Source organism: Triturus cristatus, chromosome 8, assembly GCF_964204655.1.
Source record: "Triturus cristatus chromosome 8, aTriCri1.1, whole genome shotgun sequence".
NCBI lineage: Eukaryota > Metazoa > Chordata > Amphibia > Caudata > Salamandridae > Triturus > Triturus cristatus.
In genome coordinates, this window is record NC_140591.1 from 316447303 (window position 1) to 316475174 (window position 27872).

At 45.7% G+C, this 27872-nt stretch overlaps 1 protein-coding gene across 1 annotated transcript in view; it reads right to left on the reverse strand.

Annotated features, from left to right (window-relative positions):
- MIPEP (mitochondrial intermediate peptidase) overlaps nucleotides 1-27872 on the reverse strand; it is a 596799-nt gene that overhangs the window by 371738 nt on the left and 197189 nt on the right. Inside the window, exons 11-12 of the mRNA XM_085621596.1 lie at nucleotides 22650-22803; nucleotides 11603-11680 (exon numbers count right to left, since the gene is read on the reverse strand). Of these exons, the coding sequence (XP_085477722.1) occupies nucleotides 11603-11680; nucleotides 22650-22803 (232 nt within the window). The remainder of the gene's footprint in view (nucleotides 1-11602; nucleotides 11681-22649; nucleotides 22804-27872) is intronic.

A 27872-nucleotide genomic window follows, 5' to 3' on the forward strand; every position in this document is an offset into this window, starting at 1 on the left:
TTACTGCTAATCCCACAATAACCCCCTGACAAATTTCAGCAAAAGAAACCTGCTGAAATTTATGTGGGCAAAATGTATAGAAAAGATGCAAAACAGGCGGAATTTGGAGAATGAAATACCACATCTGCTCGGTATGTTCATCTCTGGCGCAATAACTTGGAATATGAAGTTTTTACTGCTCCCCAGGGTAGCGGTATTTAACTGGTGCAGGGGCTGTATAGCCTTATTAAACCGCTTTGGTATAGTATCTGGGCTACATATTAATTGGCAAAAACTCACTTGTTTCTACTTTGCCGAGATGCCGCACAGCCCCTAAATTTACATGGGCTCAATTGGAGCCCGACCTGCATTAAATATTTAGCTGTAAAAATATATCACAGCCAGCAAGATTTATTAGAAGGGAATATTGGAGCCGCTGTTAGAACATTTAGAACTAGTATTAATTTTTGGACGAGCTTAACATTATATGTGTCTGGAAGAATAGCGGTAGCTAAGAAGGTGGCGCTACCAAGATTGCCCTATTTCTTTAACTCGTTGCCATTGGTGGTGCCTCGCCAATTATTTAGGGAATTCAAATCCCTACTTCAGAAATTATTTTGGGGAACAAGTAGGCGTAGAGTAGCACTAATAAAATGACAGCGCCCTGTAATGGATGGAGGGTTGGCAGCTTTTAATCTTGAATCTTATTATCTGGCGGCTCAACTGCAATGGTTAAAAAGGTGGGTTTGCTGTCAAATGAACCCTGGGGAGGGTGTTATTGGCTCACTGCCTGCCTGATTTGCAGAACTTATTGAAAGTCTTCTTGCTTCATCGGCGGAGACTGCCAGCAATTTCTGAAGAGCTGCTAGTGAGAAAGTAGTGCTGGCAACGTTGCCTGCAGCAAACCAGAGTCCAGGTACCCTACTCACGTGATATACCATTAAAATGGATGAAGATAATGGCCCATTAGCAGGGATTGAAAGATGAACTACCTTTGGGGTTAACCGTGTGGGAGACCTATATCGGGATGGAGTATTGCTTACGTTTGAAGATTTGGCTTAAGAATTTAATATCCCTAGAGGACAATTTTTAGCACATAGGGCATTGGTTGTAACAATAAGGAATTATTGGAGAAATGGAGATGCTGAATCTGCCACACATCAGGTGTGTAAACAGCTCTGTACAACAACAGGGTGTGTATGAGCAGTCTCATATCTATATTGTGCGATTCATGCAAATATTCTTTCTCCTCTTGCTGAGTTGAAAATAAAATGGGAGAGAGACGTAGAGCTCCAAATCTATGATTTGGACTGGGATAGCATTGTAGCGCACATACCAACTGTTTCTAGAAATGCTAGGTTCAAATTAATTATTTTCTATATCCTGCATAGAGCTTTTCTTACACCTGGCAGGATTAAAAATGCCATAGATGTGGGGAGTTGGGGGCAGAAATGTTCCACATGGTATGGTCCTGCCCTTCATTAGTAGTGTTCTGGGAGGAAGTGATAGAATATATTAATGGAATAACCTTGAGTGGTATCCCTTGCACACCCTTGGTCTGCCTTCTAGGGGGGTACCCTCATCCTAAAAATGATAAAACTGCAACTAGATTTACTGACCTAAGTTTGTTTTTGGCAAAACGAGAATTGACTATGCACTGGAAATCAGCACATGGTCCTTAAATTACTAGAAAATGTTAAATGGGTAAGCTTGGAAAGTGCTTTGTTGTTTTGTGAGATAAAAAGAGGGTGAGGGAAAGTTGAAAGGGTTAAAGTGTGGGAAAACCTGGCGGATAGTTTGTTGGTCTCAGAAGCAAACACAGATTCATCGAATAGCTCCCTGAATCACTGCAGGTAAGGGAAGGGAAATCTAGTTTAATTCTGATAAATTGGGTGATAATGGGTACTACTGTGACATAATTTTCCATGTGGAATATTTTGACACTTATTTAGGACTGCTTTGCTTGATTATGGACAACTATGGATGGGGGATTGATGTTTTATTGCACTAATTTTAGTAGACCTAAGATATGTATGAAATATACAGTAGTTGGAATACGATTGAATGCTTGTGTACGCAGGTCATATGAGATATATTGATAGAACTTTTAAACTGTAAATTATAGTTATCCGGGTATTTCTCCTTTTTAACCTAAATTTTCAATCTATTTATTACAATTATCTGAGTACCTTTTTAAAGCAAATTGCTGTATATGTAGTGTACATCATTTATGATCTGTATTATATGCCTGCCCCTTTTGCACTAAGGTCTATTTAATGAAACAAACAAAAATTATTTAAACTAATTAACACCAACAGGTGCAGTAAACACCTCACCTCATTCTCACCCATCCATAACAAGGATCAAAGGCACTAAATAAAACTGTTGGGAATTTCAAGAGATTATAAAATATCAGGCTAATCCCTGGTGGGCAGGGTAGAACCCCGATTACACATCTTCCCAAAACCATTAGCTTATCACTCCCCAGAGAAAATTCTCTTCACAAAACAGACAAAAGAAACTTTTTCTGAGGGTTCCAATCAGTGTAAATCTGACGCTGGTGAGTGTAAACAGGAGTGTGGTTCAGGAGCAAGTTTGCACTTAACAAGCATTCACAAAGAGTAGAGATCTGGCTTTATTATAAATAACATGTGTATTTGTAAGACCCACGTTCACCCTGGGTCTCTTTGTAGTAAAGTAAGAGATGTACATATTAGCCAAATGAATGGTACAGCATACAAATAGACAACAAACAGGCATAATTACAAGCAGATATGCTCACCCATAAAACACGAGGCAGACTTGCCCAGAAGCTAACATCACTCAAATGCCATTTTATTTAGTTGTGCACACTTAACACATAAATTACAGGAACTTAAGTAAATAAAATCATAGATAGATATATTTATTTGCGTTAATAATTAAATTCATTACAACCAGAAAATTGAAATCATAAGAGAAAACCTTAAAAAGCACTGCCCCCAGCGCCTTGAGACCCTCACGGCTGAGTAGCTGCGCTATACAAACTCTGATTGATTGATTGAGGAGAAGTGTGAGGCAGGGGAATGGAGGAGCAAGGAGATCGACGAGGTGGGACGTTTTGTATTCTGCAAGCTACGTGTTCCGATAATGTTGCAGAGAATCGTTAGTAGTTGGTGATTTCAAGCTGTATATGCACAGCAGACATTTTGTTTTCTTCTAGTCTCCTTTGGAAATCGTGACAAAAATTGTGAAACAAAGAGGTGGAAGAGAGGTAGATGGGAAGGAAGGGACACTGATACTGGGTGGACAGACAAGACAAGAGAAAAAAAACCTGTATGGGTTTACACTCCGGAGAAAGCCTGCAGCACATAACAAACTCGTGGCACCCTCGAAAACAGTGCCTGACGTTTGACCTCAGTCTGGGAATGCTCTGCATATGTGACTAAATGAGAAAAAGAATTCCAGCCCTGTTTACAGAAACACATCCGAAGCGCCTGCTCCTGTTAAGCGATGTTAAAAAAATATAAAAAGTAGTTAGCAGAACAGATGATAAAATGGGACAAGTGTAAGGCTACAAGTAATTGGGTGGTGCTTCGTGGACGAAGACAAAAGACGAAACGGAGGGACAAATAGGAAAGATTAACCACTAGCAAGCAAGCCTTTTTAAAGGACAATTGAAGTAACACATGAAAAGGCAATGGGCTGTAAGACCACAAAGTGTATACAACATATCTTGAAGAGATAGCACAAGTGGTGCCTACGCTCGGTCTAAAAAATAAAGATAACTGTGACTCACATGAATCTCTAAAACAGGGTCCGCTAGACGGGAACAAATATATTTGTGACCATAGCGTGCCTTCTTAGAAAATGAGAAAAAAATGCTACAAATTAAATACTATTTTTTTTTTTTAAATGACTTCACAATAGTTGCGTTTTCAGGACAGTTATGTCAGGACGGTTCTCATGGGTCTCTAGTACACAAGGGACATTAGGCCATCCTTGTGATTAGCATTATCAAGGAACTACGGATTGCCAAGTACCTCCCCTTTAGGCTTTTACATTAAGATGTAGTGAAGTGGAGGGTGGTGTGGAGCAGACCTTCTAGCCCAACACAGAGTAAAAATTGACAGATAGCATTATGTACACTAAACTCAGGCACAAATAGATCAAAGAGCAGCAGTGAAAACAAAATAGCGCACGGCGACAGACTCTACTCAATGGTGGAAACCGCTGTACTGCTTGCTAAGGGAGCCCCAGACAATCATCAACAAAAGGCCACACTTATGGCAGACTGTGGGCTCATAAAATACCAGCCATCAGGATATACAATAATTTGACCATAAGCCTTAGAGCAGTAAAAAATTTCCATACGCCAGTAAGAACAGTTAGAATTAACCAGCTGCTGATGAATGTGTTGAAAGAGACAATAAAAGATGGCGGAGGGAAAATAGTACAGCCCCTTCTCCAAATAGATTGCATATGCTCTGGGACTTTGTGTGTGTGAATGACATAAAACAAGCATTTGCAATGCAATAGGTCTCGCATTTACGTGAGTTTGAGCTATTGACATTGCAAATAACAATGCCTTTTATTTTTGTTTTCGTTTTCAAAACATAAATAAAAGGCATTGTCATTTACAATGCCAATAGCTTTAACTCGTGTAACTGCGAGACCTATTGCATTGCAAATGCTTGTTGTTTTGAGAATCTGGTCACCCTATTACAAGGCCAAATATTTTAAAGACTCGGCTTGTGCACTGACTCTCGGAGCCAGAACCGATCCGTGCCTCTGCTACCCCTGTTTATTTGTTAGCTCGTCCAACTCTAAAGATTTATTTTATTCTCCTTAACGTTCCCAACATCTGCAGGCAGTGGGCGGGGCCTGATGAGCTCGCAGGCAGCACTCGCAGTGTGCGCCGGAAGCTGTAGACCCAAGGTACGCCAGGAGCTGTAGTTCGTTCGTTCCCGGAAGCCGGAAGTGGGGGCGGGACACCTACGAGGCTGGGCCAGCCAGGCAGCTGCTATGGATTGGGAGTGAAGGGGAGCGGCTGGTGCAGCAGTGACCGGCTGCGGCGATGGAGGTGTGCAGTGGCCGTCTGCAGGAGCCGCCGCTGCAGGGTGACAGCAGGTGAGGAGAGACAGAGACTGTCATGGTGGGAGTGGCGTGGCTGTGTGTCTTAGGGGCGGCGTGATGAGTGTGGGGGGTCATCGCTGGGAGTGGTCTTCAGTGGAGCAGCTGCAGTCATATGGGACAGTTGTGTGTAATCCTGTTTTGTGGCCAGAATATTCTCTCCGTCCTGCAGCCTCTTTCCAAAATCTCAGTTGTTTCTGTAGCGAGGTGACATGGTTTTGTTTACTCCAAGCAAGTTCCATGCGTGTTGCAAGAGCCTGCCATCGCATCATGATTTTGCCTCCTCAGCTGGAAGAATAAGCATCGATGCATTTCTTTTGTGCATTTTGAACTATTATTTTTAAGATGAACATATAGTACCAGCATACATAATATAGGTTATGCGCATGTCTATTCGTACATGAAAATAAAGGGTGTGCAGTGTAGTTTCACCATAATAATAAGAGGGTGTGCACATGCAATCCTACTGTACGTAACACTAATTTTAAAGGGTGTGTACCCATAGCCATCCTATACCCACACCATCGTTATATAATTTACTAATCTCCATTGTGCACCACATAGTGCAGAGCCTAATCCCCCCTCGCCATACCCTATCGTTCAACCGCAAGCTGCCATTTGCTGACAATGCCAATATAATCTGTAAATTTCTAACAGTGCGGCTTCGGTCTGTCTCCCTTGAGAGGCATCTCGGTGGCGAGGTGTGTGCGCGCACGTTAGGTAGCCGCAGATGCGATGAGGGGGGGTCGGCAGCAGCGGGGTGTGTGCGCGCGCGCGTGTGCCTGTGTGTGTGCGTCTGCGCAAGCGCGTCTCAGAAGCGCGTCCACAGACCCCGATCGCTGCACGTGCCCCGGTCTGTTCCATGCGTGTTGCAAGAGCCTGCCGTCGCATCATGATTTTGCCTCCTCAGCTGGAAGAATAAGCATCGGTGCATTTCTTTTGTGCATTTTGAATTATTATTTTTAAGATGAACATATAGTACCAGCATACATAATATAGGTTGTGCGCATGTCTATTCGTACATGAAAATAAAGGGTGTGCAGTGTAGTTTCACCATAATAATAAGAGGGTGTGCACATGCAATCGTACTGTACGTAACACTAATTTTAAAGGGTGTGTACCCATAGCCATCCTATACCCACACCATCGTTATATAATTTACTAATCTCCATTGTGCACCACATAGTGCAGAGACTAATCCCCCCACCATACCCTATCGTTCAAACGCAAGCTGCCATTTGCTGACAATGCCAATATAATCTGTAAATTTCGAACAGTGCGGCTTCGGTCTGTCTCCCTTGAGAGCCACCTCGGTGGCGAGGTGTGTGCGCGCGCGTTAGGTAGCCGCGGATGCGATGAGGGGGTCGGCAGCGGCGGGGTGTGTGCGCGCGCGTGTGCCTGTGTATGTGTGTGCGTCTGCGCAAGCGCGTCTCAGAAGCGCGTCCACAGACCCCGATCGCTACGCGTGCCCCGGTCTGTTCCATGCGTGTTGCAAGAGCCTGCCGTTGCATCATGATTTTGCCTCCTCAGCTGGAAGAATAAGCATCAGTGCATTTCTTTTGTGCATTTTGAACTATTATTTTTAAGATGAACATATAGTACCAGCATACATAATATAGGTTGTGCGCATGTCTATTCGTACATGAAAATAAAGGGTGTGCAGTGTAGTTTCACCATAATAATAAGAGGGTGTGCACATGCAATCGTACTGTACGTAACACTAATTTTAAAGGGTGTGTACCCATAGCCATCCTATACCCACACCATCGTTATATAATTTACTAATCTCCATTGTGCACCACATAGTGCAGAGACTAATCCCCCCACCATACCCTATCGTTCACCCGCAAGCTGCCATTTGCTGACAATGCCAATATAATCTGTAAATTTCGAACAGTGCGGCTTCAGTCTGTCTCCCTTGAGAGCCACCTCGGTGGCGAGGTGTGTGCGCGCGCGTTAGGTAGCCGCGGATGCGATGAGGGGGTCGGCAGCGGCGGGGTGTGTGCGCGCGCGTGTGCCTGTGTGTGTGTGTGCGTCTGCGCAAGCGCGTCTCAGAAGCGCGTCCACAGACCCCGATCGCTACGCGTGCCCCGGTCTGTTCCATGCGTGTTGCAAGAGCCTGCCGTTGCATCATGATTTTGCCTCCTCAGCTGGAAGAATAAGCATCAGTGCATTTCTTTTGTGCATTTTGAACTATTATTTTTAAGATGAACATATAGTACCAGCATACATAATATAGGTTGTGCGCATGTCTATTCGTACATGAAAATAAAGGGTGTGCAGTGTAGTTTCACCATAATAATAAGAGGGTGTGCACATGGAATCGTACTGTACGTAACACTAATTTTAAAGGGTGTGTACCCATAGCCATCCTATACCCACACCATCGTTATATAATTTACTAATCTCCATTGTGCACCACATAGTGCAGGGACTAATCCCCCCACCATACCCTATCATTCACCCGCAAGCTGCGATTTGCTGACAATGCCAATATAATCTGTAAATTTTGAAGAGTGCGGCTTCGGTCTGTCTCCCTTGAGAGCCATCTCGGTGGTGAGGTGTGTGCGCGCACGTTAGGTAGCTGCGGATGCGATGAGGGGGTCGGCAGCGGCGGGGTGTGTGCGCGCGCGCATGTGTCTGTGTGTGTGCGTGTGCGTCTGCGCAAGCGCGTCTCAGAAGCGCGTCCACAGACCCCGATCGCTGCGCGTGCCCCGGTCTGTCTCCCTTGAGAGGCATCACGGCAACAATAGCTCTCGTTGGCGAGCGCTTCGGCTGCAACGCAAGCGAGACCTAAAAAACGATACCCTGTTGGACATTACACACATTCACAATGGTGAAACCAGACAGGGTCTCCCTTACTCTCTGGGGGCAAAGCCAGGGAGATGGGTCAGTATTAAGACTGCTTCAGGCGTCTTGCAGGGTTATTTGTAAGGTGCACCCCGACCTTAAAGAATGAAAAGTTAAGAAATACAACAATCATAAAGTTAAACATTTTTTACGACACACTAGCAAAATGATAGAAAATGATGGCCAATTTTGATAGCAATAAAGTTAGCACAGGTGCCTATTAAGGACTGAATATGCCTACAATTTTAAGAGAGGCCTGTAGCAGCCTATGTTTAATTCTCTACCGTGATCTAGATATGCATCCCAATTCCCAACCCCCAATACATTTTCTCAGACTAGCCAGGGAGACCACAGGCCATGTGTTCACAAGGCTAAAAGCAGAGGGTTTTATACACTGTCACAGTGTGTGAAACACGTCCGGCCTGACTCTCACTTTTCCAACGTTATGTATGGGAATAGATAATGTGAAATATACATACATCAGTTAATGAGAAAACAACATGCAAATTGCACAAGGTCTAAACAAAGAGTTGACCGACATACACCAATGCCAAGTAAAAGGATTAGTCACATATATATAAAATCTGTGCAAGCACTCAGTCAACATCATCAGTATATTGAAATTATCAGTCGTAAGGCTTTCATAACCTAAACAACCACAACAAAAACACATGTGTTACCCCACTCTGGATTAGGAGTCTAGGGTCACATGTCATAACGAGATTTGTGACAGTAGGAGTCCTGCCGGAGCAGGAAGTCGTACTTTTCCTCCCTCAATCCTCTCTCAACAAGAGCATTCACTGCAGCTTTTCTGCTTCTCACCTCGCAGGGGTTTTAAGATGGGTGACATTTCCTGGCCAAACCAGCATGGGTCAAATTGTGATCGCTTCCGTCACATGAAAACATCTTAGCTTTCCACTGAAAAGTGGAATCCCACTGTTTTTCCCCCCAAGAGATTTTTAAGCAACAATCAGCATGTCTTCTGTCTGCATAATAATAACTGTTTCGCTATAAGTATAAATTAGTCCTAAAACCATACATACATTTTAGAACATGTGCCAACTGTTGTTCTTATGCATTGAAAGTAAGAAAAGGTGAGCAAGAGGTGTTGGAAAATGTAAGATTATTAGCTGAAAAGTTATAAACAACTAAATATGTGGAAAATACTGATCAAAAAGGAATTTTTTTTTATGTTTGAAAAGCTTTATTCAAGAAGAAATAAATACATAGACATCAGCTGTAATATAAGAGACAAGTAAATGGAATGAAATGGCATTGAACAAGCTAATATCATTAAAAAACAGACAAAAGCATTTTATACAGTTTTAAGGAAAAATGGGAAGGGAGGAAGGGGAAAGGGGAACAAGAAAATAAAAAGGGAGAAAGGGAAACGGCAATAACATATTATATAATAAAAGACCCTAAATCCTTGCTGTAAGGAATGAAAGCTGTAGGCAAAACAACAATCAAAATGTTACATAGCAAATCCAATAGAATCATAAACAAATCAGATATTATTAAAGTAGGAGAAGAAGGAGTAATTCCCTCAAGGTGGTTTGAAGTTTTCCGAAGTGATGGCGGAAACCTTCCTCGGGACCATCCGATCTAAGTATGTGGTAAGAGGTAGCCAAAAAAGATCCCTATTATGTGTAGGATTATAGGAGGAAGCAAAAGCAGTATCTAGTCTGTGAAAATGACACAAGGAATTCCACCAGTGACGGGTGGAAAGGTTTGCCAGGGTTTTCCAGTTAGAGGAAATGTGCTGAAAGGCGAGAGCAAGCATGAGGTCAAAAAGACCTCGAGAACATAGAGGAAGACTTAAAGACTCAGATAAGCTGCCTAAAAAAAAGGGTAGAAATTGAGTATGGAGAAGGGAGAGTGAAAGTACGAGAGATATAGAGCCAAACAGAGTTCCAGAATTGAGAGACAGAGGGACATAAGAATAAGAGATGAAAGAGATTAGCCTTAGGGGCAGAACAAGTCCAACAATTAGAATCAGAAGAGGAGGAAAAACGGGCTAGAGAGAGTGGAGAGAGATATAATCTATGGTATAAGTAGAATAAAGATTGAGTAAGGGAGGCCGAACGAGAAATTTTCAAAGATCTAGACCAAAGCTTATCCCACAAGGCGACGGACCAAGCACAACCCAAGTCCTCCTCCCAAGCAAGTTCTAGTTTAGATTTAAGGCGCTCTGGATTAGGGGATGAAAAGAATTTATAAATGAGAGAGGCCTTGGGAAGGGTTAAAAGAATTTTAAGAAGAGGTGCTTGGGAGAGCGAAGAAGGGGAGGGGGGAAGAGAGTAAAAAATATCAAGGATAAGCGTCATCAAGATAACAAACTTCTGCAGAAAGGAACGAGGACAGTGAAAGGACATCTGAAACTGGGGAAAAGAACACGGAGATGTTCCTTCAAAAAACTGGTTCACCCAGATGATGCCCAGTGATCTCCAAGATTTCCAGAAGATGGGTCTATTCTTTATAAGAATAAGGGAATTATGCCAAACAGTGGAATTCAAGAAAGACTCCCGAGTAATAGGCGTAGGATTGAAAAGTGGTTTTAGAAGAGAAGAAGTATGCTTAAATAAGGGAAGTGCCAAGTGCGGGACCCTGGCAGAGAAGCGTATAACCTCCCCAAAAGAAAAGGGTAACAATAATATATGTTCGATGCGAAGCCAAAGGGGAGCAAAAGCAGAAGGGACAGAAGCAAGCCATCTAGATGCCTGGCGAAGGGAAAAAGATTTATGGTAAAGACGAAAGTCTGGGAAGTTGACCCCACCATTGGCCTTCGATTTACGGAGCGATGCCAAAGAGATTCTAGATCTTTTCTTGTTCCAAAGGAAACTAGACAAACAAGAATCGATACGCTTAAAATAAATTGCGGGGATATGAACAGGTAGCATAGACAGAACGTAGATTAAAATGGGGGCTATCATCATTTTGATGGAGTCTAATCTCCCCCACCAAGAAAGGAAAAGGGGATTCCAAGAAGAGAATAATCGTTCAATGCGGGACAAAACCGCTGACATATTAAGAGCAATTGAAGAAGAAATAGAGTTAGAAAACCATACTCCTAAATATTTAATTTTAGAGCCATTCCAAGCAAAGCCAGTAGGGGAAAAGGCGTGAGGAGTGCAAAATTTCGTAAGGGGAAGAATTTCAGTTTTATCCGAATTGATTTTATAACCAGAAACCTGTGAGAAAGACTCGAATTCGGACAGTAGTGGGGGAATGGATGTTTCTGGAGTGGAAATGAAAAGAAGAATATCATCTGCGTATGCAGAGAGTTTCAATTGATTGTCGCCATAGGGAAAACCAGTGATGGCATTATTGTTACGGATAGAAGACAGAAAGGGCTCAAGGGCAAGAACAAAAAGCAAGGGAGATAAAGGGCAACCTTGACGAACCCCTCGCTGAAGAGGGAAATACGAAGAAACTTGACCATTAACCAGTACTGAAGCCTTAGGGGCAGAGTATAACAAGGAAATAAGAGAGATGAAGCGAGGACCGAAGCCATGCCAGCGTAGTGAAGCAAATAAGAAAGACCAGTCAACTCTATCAAAGGCTTTCTCTGCGATCAAAAAGGAATTTTAATTTGTAAAATAATTATACTGTGGAATAGTTTTTATTTAAGTTCATAAAGTGCAGAAAATACAATTCTTACCTGATTAGGTTTTCCTGCTCGATGAAAGAAATCACAGTAGATGTATCCTAGTAATCCTTCTGTTTCATGCACCACAGCCTTGGAAAGAAAACAAACTATAATCAAATGGAGAGTACTAGACAGGCAGGTTCTGCAATGGGTAAACCCCTTGCAAGCAACATTTCCAACTTTGACACATTTAAATCATTCATAATACACAGGGATTGCATACTTACAAACCTTTGCCATTTAGGAGGTGAGCTACCGATTTCGCAGCACTACTATTGCCTACCGGTCCAACAGTGTTACCTCAGGGCTTCTTATAGGGCCAGCAAAAGACACACAATTGATTGACAGAATGCAAAACAAATCAAAATATTCACCCCCAGTCAAGAGATCTGGGTTCAATCCATCATTCTTTTGCTCACCATGCCACCCCAGTTTAGACCTAGCCATATGCAAATCAGTCTTGACCCTGTGCCTCATGGGAACAGTCCAGCCCGAACTGCCAAGCCAGGTTCTCCCCTGGCGAGGTTATTGATCAGGGTCGAGTTGCTGTCGTCGTTGTTCTCCAGGTGAAAGTTCAGGTCTCCGAGGAGGATGTAGTTGGTGGAGGTCAGGGTGTGCGTGCTGATGAAGTCGGCGATGGAGTCGCTGAACTGGGGTCAGGGGGTCTGTAGATGAGGGTGCCTCTGAGGGTGGAGTTGGGGTCTGTGTGGATCTGGAAATGCATGTGTTCGGCGGTGCTGAGCGTGTCGTCGGTTCTGGACGAGACCCTGATGCTGTTCTTGTGGACAATGGCGATTCCTCCTCCGGCTCCGTTGGTGCGGTCTCTGCGGGTGATCTTGTAGCCGTCTGGGATGGCTATGGCGATGTCGGGTGCGGAGGAGTCGTTCATCCAGGTCTCTGTTAGGAAGGCGATGTACGGGGATGATGTGTCTAGCATGTCCCAGAGCTCAACGGCGTGTTTGCGTGCAGAGCGGATGTTCAGTAGGATGCAACGGAGGTGGTTGAGGTCTTTCTTGGCAAATTGTTCGGCGGCTCTGAGGCTGGTGTAGCTGCAGTTCCGGCAGGTGATGGGACCGTGTGTGCGTTTCGGGGCGGCCTTGAAGCAGGTGTGGGTCCGTCCGGGGTTGAGAGCGTGGAGTGTGCTGGCATCGTAGCAGTGGTGGTCGTTGTGGCGGGTGCGGGGACCAGGGGTTCTGGCGCTGGGCACATTCCAGGCGCGGACGGGCTCAGACGGGCTTGCCTTCGGCGCGCACGCAGCGCGCGACCGCATGACAGCCGCCTTATATGGGGATGTGGGAGGGAGGAGCAGCTGGGAGGCAGGGGCAGTGAATAGGCAGTGAGGGGGGCGGGGCCGCAGGGGACGCAGCGGCGGGAACGGGAGCAGCGAGGACACCTGAAGGCAACCGGGCACAATCAGGGGCAGCGAGGGAGAAACAGAAGGCAAAAACAGGCACAATCAGGGGCAGCGAGGGGGAAACAGAAGGCAACACGGGCACAATCAGGGGCAGCGAGGGGGAAACAGAAGGCAAAACGGGCACAAATCCGGGGCAGCGAGGGGAAAACAGAAGGCAAAAACGGGCACAATCAGGGGCAGCGAGGGGGAAACAGAAGGTAAGAGGGCACAGAATGAAGGGGCAACGAGGGGAGCAGTGGCAAGCAAAACGGGCACAGATAAAAATGCAGGCAGTACAGGGGAGACAGACAGCGGCAGAGATACAAACCGAAGGCCTACCACTGGCCAACAGGGATGAGGCACAGGTGGTAGCCTGTGGGTGGAAGAGGGCCTCAACTTCTACAGCAGCGGCAGCGTCAGGACACACAGGCGGAGCTGTGTAGTGGGGGAGCGACCTGACAGCAAGGTCAAGGGTCGCTCTCCTCACCGCGCAGCGACCGCCATATATGGGGATGTTGGAGGGAGGGGCAGCTGGGAGGCGGGAGGCAGGGGCAGAGAATGGGAAGTGAGGGGGGCGGGGGCCGCAGGGGACAGCGGCGGGAGCGGCGAGGACACCTTAAGGCAACCGGGCACAATCAGGGGCAGCGAGGGGGAAACAGAAGGCAAAAACAGGCACAAATCAGGGGCAGTGAGGGGGAAACAGAAGGCAACACGGGCACAATCAGAGGCAGCGAGGGGGAAACAGAAGGCAAAAACTGGCACAAATCAGGGGCAGCAAGGGGGAAACAGAAGGTAAGAGGGCATGGAATGAATGGGCAACGAGGGGAGCAGAGGCAAGCAAAACGGGCACAGATAAAAATGCAGGCAGTACAGGGGAGACAGACAGCGACAGAGATACAAACCTAAGGCCTACCACTGGCCACCAGGGATGAGGCGCAGGTGGTAGCCTGCGGGTGGAGGAGGGCCTCAACTTCTACAGCAGCGGCAGGACACACAGGCCGAGCTGTGTGGTGGGGGAGCGACCTACCAGCTAGGTCACGGGTCATATGACTAGTTGTATCTGTTGCCTAGCAAATATGACACTAACAGAGGTGTTCCGTATGTCCCTTCCCGTAACATCATGTGCATCCCACTCAAGCCTATGGACACGTGTGCAGTATGAAATGGATGTGTATTAGGTCACACAAAGAACCTTCAAAAGCTGGCAGTTCATACAAGGCCTAGTGGCTTAACAGGGTAGCACACCGAAAAATGATCAAAGCATTCATTCACATTGGTTTCAGGACTACAAAAATGATTGGTGGTTATTATTTTAAAAGTTCCATACAATGGTGCCAACAAACAGCCCTATTTTTCGAACATTGATCCCAGAAGATTACCAACACGTTGCGCTCCATTACACAAACTTTTTCAAGGCTTAATGGGTCTGATCCACATGGTCTTGCCCATGTACTGGCAACAGTTCAGTAATATGGCAATTAATGGCAATGAAAGCTTTACGGTACACATGATGATGGTTTAGTAGAACCTCAGTGACTAGTGAATCGACAGCGTGTCTCCCTCTTATAACAGAATGTCAGCATAGTTAACATCCTGTAGTGTCTTGTTGCTTTTTACTTACACATAATTTAAACTAGTGCGGAGTGGGTGTTTACTTGTATAGCAGTTGCAGTAGAGTGTGTTTGGTGTTTACTTGAACTGATTTTGAAGTACTGTCTGGCTGGTGTTTACTTGCAGAAGAGGTGCTGCCTCCAATTCTCAATCTATGCTCACATCCAAAGTTGCTGTAAAGTACCAACATTAATGTAAATATTTAATTTGTGGTGAAAAATGTTACTTCGTCTTTTGCTTCCAGATTTCCGATGAAAAAGATATTCCCAGCCCTACAGTTAGTGAAGACTGCTGTTCTCAGCCAACATAACAGACTGCTAATACATTCCGCTTTCAGTTCAATGCCAATTAAAGGAACAGGCAAAGAGGACCTGAATTTTCACATGAAATGGAAATGTTTGGAATGGTTAAAGACACAGGTGACAGTCACATGTAATGATGGCTTTTCCAATATCGCTACGGGGGAATGCTTGTGAAAAATACTGATCCGAATCATTAGGCCACTGTCTAAAGAATTGTAGTAAGTGTCTCCATTGAACTTTTTGTTCCAGGACATTTCATAAGTCCTGCTCTTTTAGTGCCAGGATGCTTCAACGGGTGTTCATTTTGGGAGTCAGGATGCTCAAGCATCCCTCCCTTTCCACGAGAGTCTGTTTAAAATTATCCTAACGATCTGTAATGCGATTGCACCAAAGGATGCTTACTTTGTCTTGTGATATTCGTCAAGCGACAGACACATTCTGTGCCAGATGCTTCAATGACCTTCCTTACATGTATTTCACATGACCCTAACTTTCCCAGCAGGGTGTTTCAAGCAACCCTTACATTTCATGCCTTTACGTGAACCTCCCTTTCCATATCAGTATCCTTCAAGTAAGCATGGCTTTCCATGGGTGCTGCAAGTGCCCATGGATTTCCTTGCTAGGCTGTTTAAGTGACACTCACATTCTGTGCCGGGGAGCTGCAAGTGTCACGTTCCGTGCCTGGGAGCTTCAAGCCTCACATTCTGTGCCTTGGAGGGGGAGCTTCAAGCCTCACATTCTGTGCCTGGGAGCTTCAAGCCTCACATTCTGTGCCAGTGAGCTTCAAGCCTCGCATTCTGTGCCATGGAGCTTCAAGCCTCACATTCTGTGCCGAGGAGCTTCAAGCCTCACATTCTGTGCCAGGGAGCTACAAGCCTCACATTCTGTGCCAGGGAGCTACAAGCCTCACATTCTGTTTCAGGGAGCTACAAGCCTCACATTCTGTGCGGGGGAGCTTCAAGCCTCACATTCTGTGCGGTGGAGGGGGAGCTTCAAGCATCACATTCTGTGCCAAAGAGCTTCAAGCCTCACATTCTGTGTCACAGAGCTTCAAGCCTCACATTCTGTGTGAAAGAGCTTCAAGCCTCACATTCTGTGCGAAAGAGCTTAAAGCCTCACAATCTGTGTGAAAGAGCTTCAAGCCTCACATTCTGTGTCGGGGAGCTTCAAGCTTCACATTCTGTGTAGTGGAGTGGGAGTTTCAAGCCTCACATTCCGTGCGGGGGAGCTGCAAGGCTCACATTCTGTGCCGTGGAGGGGGAGCTTCAAGCGCCACATTCTGTGCCAAAGAGCTTCAAGCCTCACATTCTGTGCAAAAGAGATTCAAGCCTCACATTCTGTGCCGGGGAGCTTCAAGCCTCACATTCTGTGCCGTGGAGTGGAAGCTTCAAGCCTCACATTCTGTGTCTGGGAGCTTAGAGCCTCACATTCTGTGCCATGGAGGGGAAGCTTCAAGCCTCACATTCTGTGCAGTGGAGCTGCAAGCCTCACATTTTGTGCCGTGGAGGAGGAGCTTCAAGCCTCACATTCTGTGCCTGGGAGCTTCAAGCCTCACATTCTGTGCAGCGGAGGGGGAGCTTCAAGCCTCACATTCTGTGCTGAGGAGCTCCAAGCTTCTTATTCTGAGCCGTGGGGGGAGCTTCAAGCCTCACATTCTGTGCCTGAGAGCTTCAAGCCTCACATTCTGTGCTGTGGAGGGGGAGCTTCAAGCCTCACATTCTGCACCTGGGAGCTTCAAGCCTCGCATTCTGTGCCTGGGAGCTTCAAGCCTCACATTCTGTGCCTGGGAGCTTCAAGCATCACATTCTGTGGCGGGGTAGGTTCAAGCCTCACATTCTGTGCCGTGGAGCTTCAAGCCTCACATTCTGTGCCACGGAGTTTCAAGCCTCACATTCTGTGCCACGGAGATTCAAGCCTCACATTCTGTGCTGTGGAGGGGGAGCTTCAAGCCTCACATTCTGCACCTGGGAGCTTCAAGCCTCGCATTCTGTGCCTGGGAGCTTCAAGCCTCACATTCTGTGCCTGGGAGCTTCAAGCATCACATTCTGTGCCGTGGAGCTTCAAGCCTCACATTCTGTGCCACAGAGTTTCAAGCCTCACATTCTGTGCCACGGAGATTCAAGCCTCACATTCTATGGCGGGGGAGCTTCAAGCCTCACATTCTGTGCCACGGAGATTCAAGCCTCACATTCTGTGCCACGGAGTTTCAAGCCTCACATTCTGTGCCACGGAGATTCAAGCCTCACATTCTGTGCTGGGGAGCTTCAATCCTCACATTCTATGGCGGGGGAGCTTCAAGCCTCACATTCTGTGCTACGGAGCTTCAAGCCTAACATTCTGTGCCGGGGATCTTCAAGCCTCACATTCTGTGCAGCGGAGCTTCAAGCCTCAAACAGAGGGGAATTTTTTTGATTATGAAAGAGCACATTTTAACACAAGGAAAGTCGGTTGAGCCCCCAGCAACAGAAAGAGTGGGGCCAAGGAAAACTGGAATAAATTACATAAATGGCTCTAAAATACAGAAAAGTCTCGGGGATGTCGTCCAATGTGGACAGAGGTTACTTTAGTTTCCAAGGGTGAGAAGGGAGATAAACCCTTGGTATACTAAGGAAGAGGCCGAGAAAAAGCAGTTTTATTAGGGAGTGTGTGGAGGGGGCAAGGGATTAGTCTGACTTAGTATTCACATAAGTGTCAAATGTGTTCTGTGTATTGCAAGGCTCGGTGAAGAATACCAAAAGGCCAGAGTCATAGGATGTAGACTTGCGGATATGAGAGTGAGAGGAAGGGAGAGTTTTAGAGGGCCAACAGTTCCTCATGACTGATGCTGAAAAGAAAGAGTTTGCAATCCAGGTGATGTTCTGAGCATTGCAAGAATACAAAACAGAAGGTTTTGAAGTGCCAATAGAAAGGAGAATGGGCCTTAAGGATACACAAATTAAGAGCTTCCCTGGCCTTCCCCCTGGTGCTGAAGGAACCCAGAAAGAAATCTGAAACAAAGATGGGTATTTATTGCCTGTGGCAATCAAGGACAACAGTGATGCTTCCTCCATGGAATCAAGCCTTCAGGGAGGGGATACAGGGGAAGGGGGTTCTTTAATCAATGGTGTTTTGAAAACATCATTAGAAACGACTAGATGCTGCTGCAGTTCAAAGAGACGCTATAGATCAGGGACTCCACAGGGAAACAGAAGGGAGTCTGGAGTGTGATGGCCTGCTCAGGCAGGCAAGAATGCACCCACTGGAAGAGCTAGGTTTAGTTCCCCTGAGCATCCCCATGGAATAACCAGAGCGGGCTGAGACTAAATATACTGCCTCAAGCCAATAAAAAGTGGCAAGTTTACACTTTCTGATTATCTGGTTAGACGTATTCATTGTCTAATGTTTGCTCTGGACCGAAGTGCCAAGACGAGACGAATGGCCAAACCGCACAGGTCAACAGAGTTTCTCAAGTGGATGAGGGCTTGGACCCACGTTGGGGCCTGGTATACCTTTTCCACAACCACAACAGCTGGATCAAGCTGAAATCATCTTTCATACCCCAAGTGAGAAATCGGTAGACAGCCAGGTAACTTCCATGGGATTACAAGCACCTTTCGCTTATGACCGGTGAGGGTCAGTGAACAGTATGTCCTCTCGCATCACAAACAGAAAGTGAACTCATTTCCAAACCTTAAAAATGTAACTTTTATAAACAGTTCTTTACTATGAAATCAAGTGTCTCATCTAGAATACGTTTACCCTTGCTCAGCACGAATGCCAAAAGGTTCCCGAAAGGATACTATGCCAATTAGTGGCCTTAAATACAGAGGAACATCCTGGATTACAATTCACAGATGGAAGACAAAGAGGGTCTGCTGGGGCAAACTATCAGTGACCCAGACATGCAAGGCTTACACCCAGAGCCCTACAGCAAAATATACCAAAACTGACAAGAGAGGAGGGCAGGGGCAATCCACATGGTGACAGTGGGTGAAGAAAGCCATGGCACGGGGAACTGCAGATTTTTCTAACTGATCTCAATCAATAATAGAACCGTACTAGAGCCATTAAATGGACTGTCCAGCAATGTATATGCCTTCTTTAATATTAAACATATATATTTTGTGTGTGACAGCAAAACATATGATGCCTTAAACTGATACATTATGTATTTGAAGCAAATATAAGTGAAAATGTGTCCGCATATTTTTAGACAGTCTACGACAATTGCATTTTTTTTGGTCTGCTACAAAAAAAATATACCTTTCCATTTTTTTTTTATAAAACCGTTTTTATTGCAGAACAGTATTATCAGCAGCGTACATTCTTACTTTTCCTGCATCGCTTTTACCAGCGCCCTATTTCTCGTGGGCATTTAGACAGCCGTACACAGCTCATGAGCCCACATCCCGGAGGCCGGGCAGCGACATTCAGGGTACCATAATACTGAACTATATTGTGAACTGTACTTTTGCCGCTAACATGGTAGGGTGTCTGCGTTCCGCTTTAGAGTTTTCCTCCCCCCCGTCCCCCACTTCAACACTGCCCCTCCCCCATCCCTATCCCCTATCCCCCTCCCTCCCTCCCCGCCACCCGTGCCCCCGCCCGCGACTGCGACTGCTCCCGGCCTTAGTATTTAGTCTGGGGTACATTTCGGAAGTACTTAACCATTCACTGTGTTTGTGTGGGTGGAATGCTCCGGGGGGACCCCCTCGGGCTCAGATGGCGTCTCGTCCTCCTCCATCACGTTATTGCGCAGGGCCTGCACCAACCCCTCCCATGCTGTGGCCGCCGCAAGCGCCCTGTCATCGGCCCTGCGAGTCGCTAGTTGGTATCTAAGCGTGCTTTCACTCGCCGCCCATTTCTGTAGCTCCTTGGCCCACCTCTCGTGTGTGGGACCCGCCTTCGACTTCCAGAGTCTCGTCACCTCCCTTTTGGCCAGAAGGAGGCCCATGTCGATAAATTTACTGGTATTCTTGTTTTTGGGTGTGTGAGGAAACCAGTGTAGGACACAAACCGCCTTGGTGTATTGCAAGTCCCTGTCCGTCACCTCAGCCAGTGTTTCGCCTACCGCCCTCCAGTATTCTCGCAGGTGAGGGCAGTCCCACAACATATGCCCGAGCTCCGCTCCCACCGTTCCACACCTAGGGCACGCCGCATCTGCCACCCCGAAATACTTCCCAAGTTTACTCGGTGTAAGGTAGGCCCTGTGGAGGATATAAAAATGTATCAGCTGAAAGCGCGCGTTCCTGGTGCTTTTCCTAGCCCTCCGCACTAGTCCCGCCCACGTAGTGTCAGGGATCTCAGTTTGTATTTCCAGCTCCCATTTTGCCTTTAGCGCCGCCAGCGGCCGCAGGGTTTCGCGCGACATCCTGGAGTACAAACACGTCACCGCCTTATAAGTGCCAGCAGACATCATGGTGTACTGGCAGGCTGCGGATGTAGCGGGTTCCAAGAGCCCCTCTCCCCAATGCGCCTGCATCGCCCTCGTCACCGCCGCATGCATCAGGTAGTCTCCTCTCGGGAGATCGAATCGCTCCTGCAGCGTTTGGTAAGGGATCAGCGCTCCCTCTTCATATAAGTCACCCAACATTTGGAGGCCCGCCTCCTCCCATACCTGCAATCCCGACCAGTCTCCGCCGTGCGGAAGTGCCGTTACCATTCCCAGCGGGATCTCCGCCGCATACGGTCACCGCACCCCAGCCCGATGCTGCGACCGATTCCAGCATTGCCGGAACATCTGCTCCTCCAGGGATAAGTCTCTGATAACCAGCCTCTGCTGTAGCGTGATATACGCCAGTACATGTCTGGGGGTGCCCCCCTCCCTGTCCTGCTCCGGCCCCCGGTACACCCGTGCCACTTCTTGCGTAAAGATCTGCAACTGCGCTGCCAGATAATAAAGCTCAAAGTCAGGCACCGCCAGGCCCCCCTCGTCTTTTGGCCGGGTCAGAGTCGCCATCGCAACTCTGCGCCGTCCTGTGCTCCATAAGATAGAGACTAATAATGATCGCAGCTGACGAAAAACAGAGCCCGGTATCCACACTGGTAGCGTGCGGAAATAATACAGAAGGCGCGGCAATGCAATCATTTTCAGCAGCGAGATACGCCCCGTTACCGAGAGCGGGAGTGTGGACCAGAAGGACATGCTGCCCTTCAGTGCTCGGATACAGCGCCCCACGTTGCCTTCCAGCATATCCGCGGCAGTGTGGTATATATGTACTCCGAGGTATTTGAGGCAATCAGGTTCCCAATGAAGCAATGGCCGGACCGCCGGCCGCGGCTCGCCTTGTCGCAACGGGAACAAACAGGTCTTGGCCCAGTTCACCCGCAGTCCAGATAGCCTGCCAAATCGCGCAGGAAGCCGCTCCGCTCTGTCCAGTGCCTCCGCCGCATTCTCCAAGAACAGGAGCAAATCGTCCGCGTATAATGAGATGAGTTGCGGGGCCCCTCTATAGTCCAACCCCCTGTAGTAACAGCCTGTTCTGGCCTCCGCTGCGAGGGGCTCCACTGCCAGTGCAAATAGAAGTGGGGAAAGCGAGCATCCCTGCCTGGTGCCCCGACCCACGCAGTACTGGCGCGATACCAGGGGTCCCACCCGCACCCTCGCCACCGCCGAGGCGTATAGGACCTTCGTCCAACCGATGTATCCCTCCCCGAGGCCGAAACACCGCATGGCTTTGTACAGGTAACCCCACTCCAGGCTATCGAAAGCCTTCTCTATATGTACGGATAAGACGAGTGGCGTTCGTGCGTTCTCCTGCGGGTCCCCCATCAGACGGACAAGGCGTCGGATGTTAGCAGTGGTGCTCCTCGCGGGGATGAACCCCGACTGGTCCCTGTGAACCAGTCTCGGCATGTGCCTCAGCAACCTGGTCGCCAGAATGGTGCTCAGTATTTTATAGTCCGTCGTCAGCATCGACAGCGGCCTATAAGAAGCGGGGTCCTTTCCTTCCCTTCCCGGCTTCAGTAGTGGGATCATCAGGGCCTCACACATAGAGTGGGGCAGCCTACCCCTCGTCTTGGCCTCCCTATACACCTCCTGAAGCCGCGGGGCCAGTTGAAATATACCTTTCCATAGACTATTATCACCTTCACGGTAACTTCAACCCTCACAGAGGCAATTATCGTTCCCTAGGATTAGCGAGGGGTGAGTGGTTGACTTTGGGAAAAAAACACAACGTATGCTCAGATATTCTTACTCTTGTAGCGCAGGTCTGCCAACCATTGCATAGTTATATTTGGAATTTGTGGTTCAGATACGTTTCTTTGCATCTGGTGTACTTGCATTGTGCCTTCTGATTTATTGTCTACATACAATTAACTTTTTTTCCATATCTGCTACTGTCATAATGTGGATCCACAAGATTGTATTTGTTTCGTAACATGCGCCTATACCACGTTAGCCCACTTTACTGGAGGAATGAAGTCAATTCCCTGTAACAGACTGGTAGAAACCACATTTAAAAGCCATCACAGATGTGTTCTTTGCTTATGAATTCTGTTGCCAGTGTATTTATAGGGACTAATTAATTACAAAAACTTCACAAGGAGAACTAATGTTGCTGGCATTGTTCTATTGGGTTACTTTGTTGTCAAATCAATTATTGGCAAAAAAATATCATGAGGACAATACATCACCGTTACAAGCCTCTGTTTTTTGGTGAATGGTTCTATTTCCTGTCCAATCATATAAGCAATTGCTTACAGATGAACACATCTGGTCGCTTTGTTAGTAGGGTATGCACATACACAGTGGCATTAATATGCTACTCACCAACTTGCGAACATCCTCAGACCAGACCTCTCCATTCTCAGGTTGTTCAGCATACAAGGCGACACCTAACAACTGGCTGAACAGCAAATTGAGTCCTTCCATACAAGCTCCAAGTGAGAAAAATGGAGAGTACAAGCTGGGCTCTATGTTATACCTGAAAGGGAAAAGAAAGCATTATTTTGATCAAGAACGGGGCAGTAAATGCAATGTAGGGTGAAATGCAATGCACACTGCATTACATGAGACAAATGTCAGAGATAATATCAAGTGAAACACCAAAATCTAAAAAAAGACAAATGCAGCTAATTTTCCCATTATTACAAACTGTGCTTTCATTATCAATAACTGGTTTGATCATTCTGGGTAGAATATGTTTGCTGGGTTTACCCGCCTTGTGGAACCTAACAACGAACAATAAAGCAACTACATGTATATTGAAAAATATATTTCATTTTCAATACAATTGAATACCCGAACTAGGTGCTTACTTTTTGTGGAAATTAAATCAGTATGTTCACAATATAAAGTAAATATCCAAGCTCTGGAGAAAGGGAGCTCTAAAGTGGAGATCTCATAGGTCCTAAAAGGCATCCTAATATGCAAAACCCTCAAGAAAGGAAATGCCAATGTCGCATTTAAAATGTGTGATAACAATGACCCTGGAGCTTCTGGGCGCTAGAGAGCACACGGCAAGATGGCTGCGCTGTAGGTGAAGAAGAGTGATAACCACAGAACCTTGAATATGGATGTGTCAGCTGTGCACCAAGACTGTGCAGGGGGATGTTTCTGGTTTCCTATTACGCGTTTGTTTTTTCAGGCTAGATGAATGGGGGATTTGAAATGTGGCACTCCTGTATATTATTCAGACTGGCTGTTCAGCTTATTGCTTCCCAAATATGATATAATGCTACTGCCCAAAAAGAATGCTAGCCTCTACCCTTCTCTAGCTCGAAAATCAATAATTTTGGGAAACCTATCTCTATTGTTTGGCCCCCTCCCTTCTCATCTGGGAGGTTAAATGTGCTCCAGCGTTCCCGCATGGGTGTCCGCCACAGTTACCTACAGATATGATTTGCATCTGGGATTTGTTTTCGAACTTTTGGGATGGCTTTACCAAGTTGGGGGTGCTGAAGTGGGCGGGGGGTGGTACTGGGAGATCGGGATTTATGGGACTGTTTTACGTGGCTAAATGCAATTCACAATTAAAACTAACTATCTATGTTTTGCCTCAATCCTCAGATGCAACACATATGTCGATCAATAAGGCTACATGACAGTACAAGATACTAAAACAATCACATGCATGACGTGGAATGTTCGTGGGCTAAATTCCCCTAAAAAAATAAGACTAGTATTAGCCTATTTAGATGGGATGATAGGCATGATATAAAGATCGCCCTCATTCGGGAGGCACACCTGACGAAACAATCGAAGACCAGGGTAGGTATGCAATGGGCCGGATATAGACTGGCATCCTCATACTCCTCATATGCAAGGGGGGGGATTACACTAATAATGCACACCAATTTGTCCAATTTTGTGCAAAAAAATTCTCTGCTGATTTAATCCATTTGATTGCAGTCCAGATAATTAAGGTTTTGCCCTACAACCACTTAAGTAACGAATATCAAGGTGGAGCGATCTCACGCTCCTTATCGGACGCACAGCTGCCTTTTGTGCGAAGGACCATTTGTACTGTAGGGAAAATCTATAACTGTATGCAGAGGAATTGCCGGCCCCCTCGAGACCCAAAGACATTTGGGAGCCCTTATTGCAATATTTGCGGTCCACTGAAAAAGAAACGTCATCTGGAAATGCAGAAAAGTAGTACTGTACGTATATAATGATTGTGCAGCAATTTACCAAAATGAAGAAGACTGTAACTGAGGGCAAATGATTAATTGTAATATATAGCCACGGGTTGTCTGTTCTACCATGTTTTCGTAATGTATGTGAATTTGACCTTGTATACAATGTATGAATAAAATTAATTTAAAAAAAATAAAAAACAATGGCCCTGGAGCTCTTGCACATTAGGAAAGAATATGCTATCCTTAAATGTGTTTGTTAGTCTTAAGTTACTCCAACCAAAACAGTTCACCATGGAGCAACCAGTATAATTACCTGAGCTACAACACTGGACAGCATAGGTTCTTTCCTGCTAAGCCGGATTGACTTACCAAGGATGCACTGATAATTTAAAATCTCTCTTGTGTCCTACACAGACCCACAACTTGGCCAACCATCTTACCTCAAAGATAAACTCAACTAATGGTGGATTCTTCAACACCAGTAAATCTCATCTCACACTAGAAATTCTCCTCACACCCCCAAAATCCTGATGATGTCCACCTCTCTACTAACCAGAAGGCCTTTCGTATGGCTCTTGAAACAAACTTTTTTCAGATCATTTAATGATTTACTTCTTCAAACAGGGCTCGTTATCACCTGACTGACATTATGTATTTCCTCCGTTTTTTTAATGCACTCTGTTCATCAAGCAGTTAGATTCATACTCTAAAAATGGCAAAAACAAAATAATAAATCACCTTTAGTTATAACGGCCATATATTAAATTCACTTTGTCTTGACTGAAGATTATTCGAACCTCCAATGACTAAGTGCCTTCAAGAGTCCACAAGTTTCATCAAATCTCCACTATAATAAGGGTGCTATAACTGCTTCCCTTTTCTAGAGATATTGGGTCCTCATATGGCTACATGCATATTTTCACTCTAAGGGGAACAATCGTCTTGAATTCTTACTTCAGATCTCTGAAATCCTTAATCACAGGACATGATCCACCCATCAAGGGCTTTGAAAGAATCTTATCATGAGGTTGCTTTCCTTAGTAAAGAAGACGGACCCTATTTTCAGAAGGGGAAAGTCAGGTTGGCTTCATTTTACTAGATCTCAACCTCACCTTATTTTGCTTCTCCAATCTATAAACGGCAACAAATACTACAGGTAGCTATTACATCTAGAAATGATGAATGAATACACACATAGATCCATGCTCAATAAAATTAAATCGATACATGCTCTTAGGCTAATTATATCAGCGCTGCTGCTGTTTACACACTACTCTTCTATAGAGATACATTATGTTATAATTCATGATATCAACAATGAACGACACCCGAGAAAACTTCCCCAACTAACTTGTACCATACATTACCAGTCAACTTCATGAGTGTACATAAGTGGCATGATTTTAAGTTAAGTGACTGCTGTACACACATCAAAACAAAATTCTAAAACTCTTGTTGTTATAAGGTATACAACATAATAATGTCGTATAGCAGAACTAAAGTATATCACTCTTCTGAGGTGTAAGGCTTGCAAACTAAACAACCAGTGATTCACAACGGTATGAGCCAACGTTCAATGGCTAAAACAAGACAATATTTTGTGCTGCATGTTATGAGAAGTCAATGCACGAGTCTTATAATAGAAATATAATCTAACACTTTCACAGCTGAAATATTCAAAGTAATTGCTTGAAAATATAAAAATAAGATCTAAACAACTGAGGATAAAATGCTTTCAGAACAAGCTAATCTATGTGCAACTTTGATTTTTTACTTTTTTTGTTGTTTAGAAAGATGAAATGACTGCTGAGTTAGACAGTTTGTTCCCACTAAAGTCCATAAAATGCTACTTTTCTTTGCCACACAAAGTGTGTGGAATTCACAAGCAAAATGGCAGAATCTGCTCTCACAACACCCTCTATCATGCAGTCACTAACAATGGCATGAATGCCAATAACCTTCTTGTAGTTCCTTAGTTTCAGCTTATGTAGTGAAGGTCAAGCTCAAAGCTTGACTTTTATCAATGATACTGAAGATGCGGCAACGGACAATCAGAAGACAAAGCATTCAGATATAAAAACAAAAAGAAAAAACTGAAGTTGATAAAAAATATATTAGCAAGATTTTAAGAAAATCCACTAAAACTCATTATGATGCTTATCACAGTTGAACTAGTCTAGGAAAGAGCGCCTCTTCAGGTTGTTGTAGTAGGTCCATCACCGAGAACGAGTGGACAATATCAGCCTAATGACGCAAGGATGGAGATTTGACATAGTGAAAAAATAAGTTACCAGAGGACTTGGGGTACAGTTAACATCAGTGATAGCAGGTTGCAGTTAATATATGTTAGAATTGGGGGTCTCTAGTTGGCAGAGGTAGGTACCTTTGTCCAAATAGGGACCCTTGCTTCTAGTCAGGGTAAGGGGGCTACACTCCTAAATAACCCCTGCCCACCCCCTTGGTAGCTTGTCACAAGCAGGCAGGCTTATCTCAGAGACAGTGTGTAAAGCATTTGTGAACACATACTGTAATACAGTGAAAACACTACAAATGGACACCACACCAGTTAAGAAAAATAAGTAATCTTTACTGGACTTAACACAAGACCAAACAACAAAAATCCACAATACTGTAATCAAAAACAAGTCTTTAAAATGGTAGAAAATAGCTTAGTTCAATGTAGATGGTAAATGCAACACTTTTCTCTCAAAGTACCTTAGATGCATCACGCAATGCAAACAAAAGGGTCGCAGGGAAGTTGATGTTCCGTTCCTTACACTCAGGGGAGTGGATGCGTCGGTTCCTTACTGTGTGGGGAGTTGATGCGTCGTTTCTTACTGTGGCCCGGTGACGATGCGACAAGATGGCGCCTCGATGCGATGCGACGATCCGGTGCGATGCGACAAAATGGCATCCTTGATGCGATGCGACAACGTTGGATGCGATGCGGGCACGCCCGACGGCCGTGCGGCAAACACGGTAACTTCTGAGCTGCAACAGGCCCTGCGAGACGCTTCTCTGGTGATGCGACGGCGACCTCTGTGGCGACGACACGCATCTCCGGTGATGAGACACGCTTCTTCGGCGATGCAACGGCAACTGCTGCGGCGGCGACACGCTTCTCCTCGTTGCGTCGCGCTTCCAGCGACACGCAGTCTTCTCAGAGGGCCTAAACAACAGTAGGTACCTTTCTGCAGGTAGAATTCCCAGCAAGGGAATTCAGGGGAGCTGGTGGTGTAGTCTTGTATCCCTGGGAATTCAGGCAGGAGGTAAGCACACTTCAAGCCCTTGGAGATTCTTCTTCAAGATGATGAAAAGTTCACAAAAGTAATCTTCTCCTTTCCTTGGCAAATAAAGTAACCACTGCAGGCCAACCCCAGAAATAGCACAGCACAGGGGTAGTCCCCTCCTT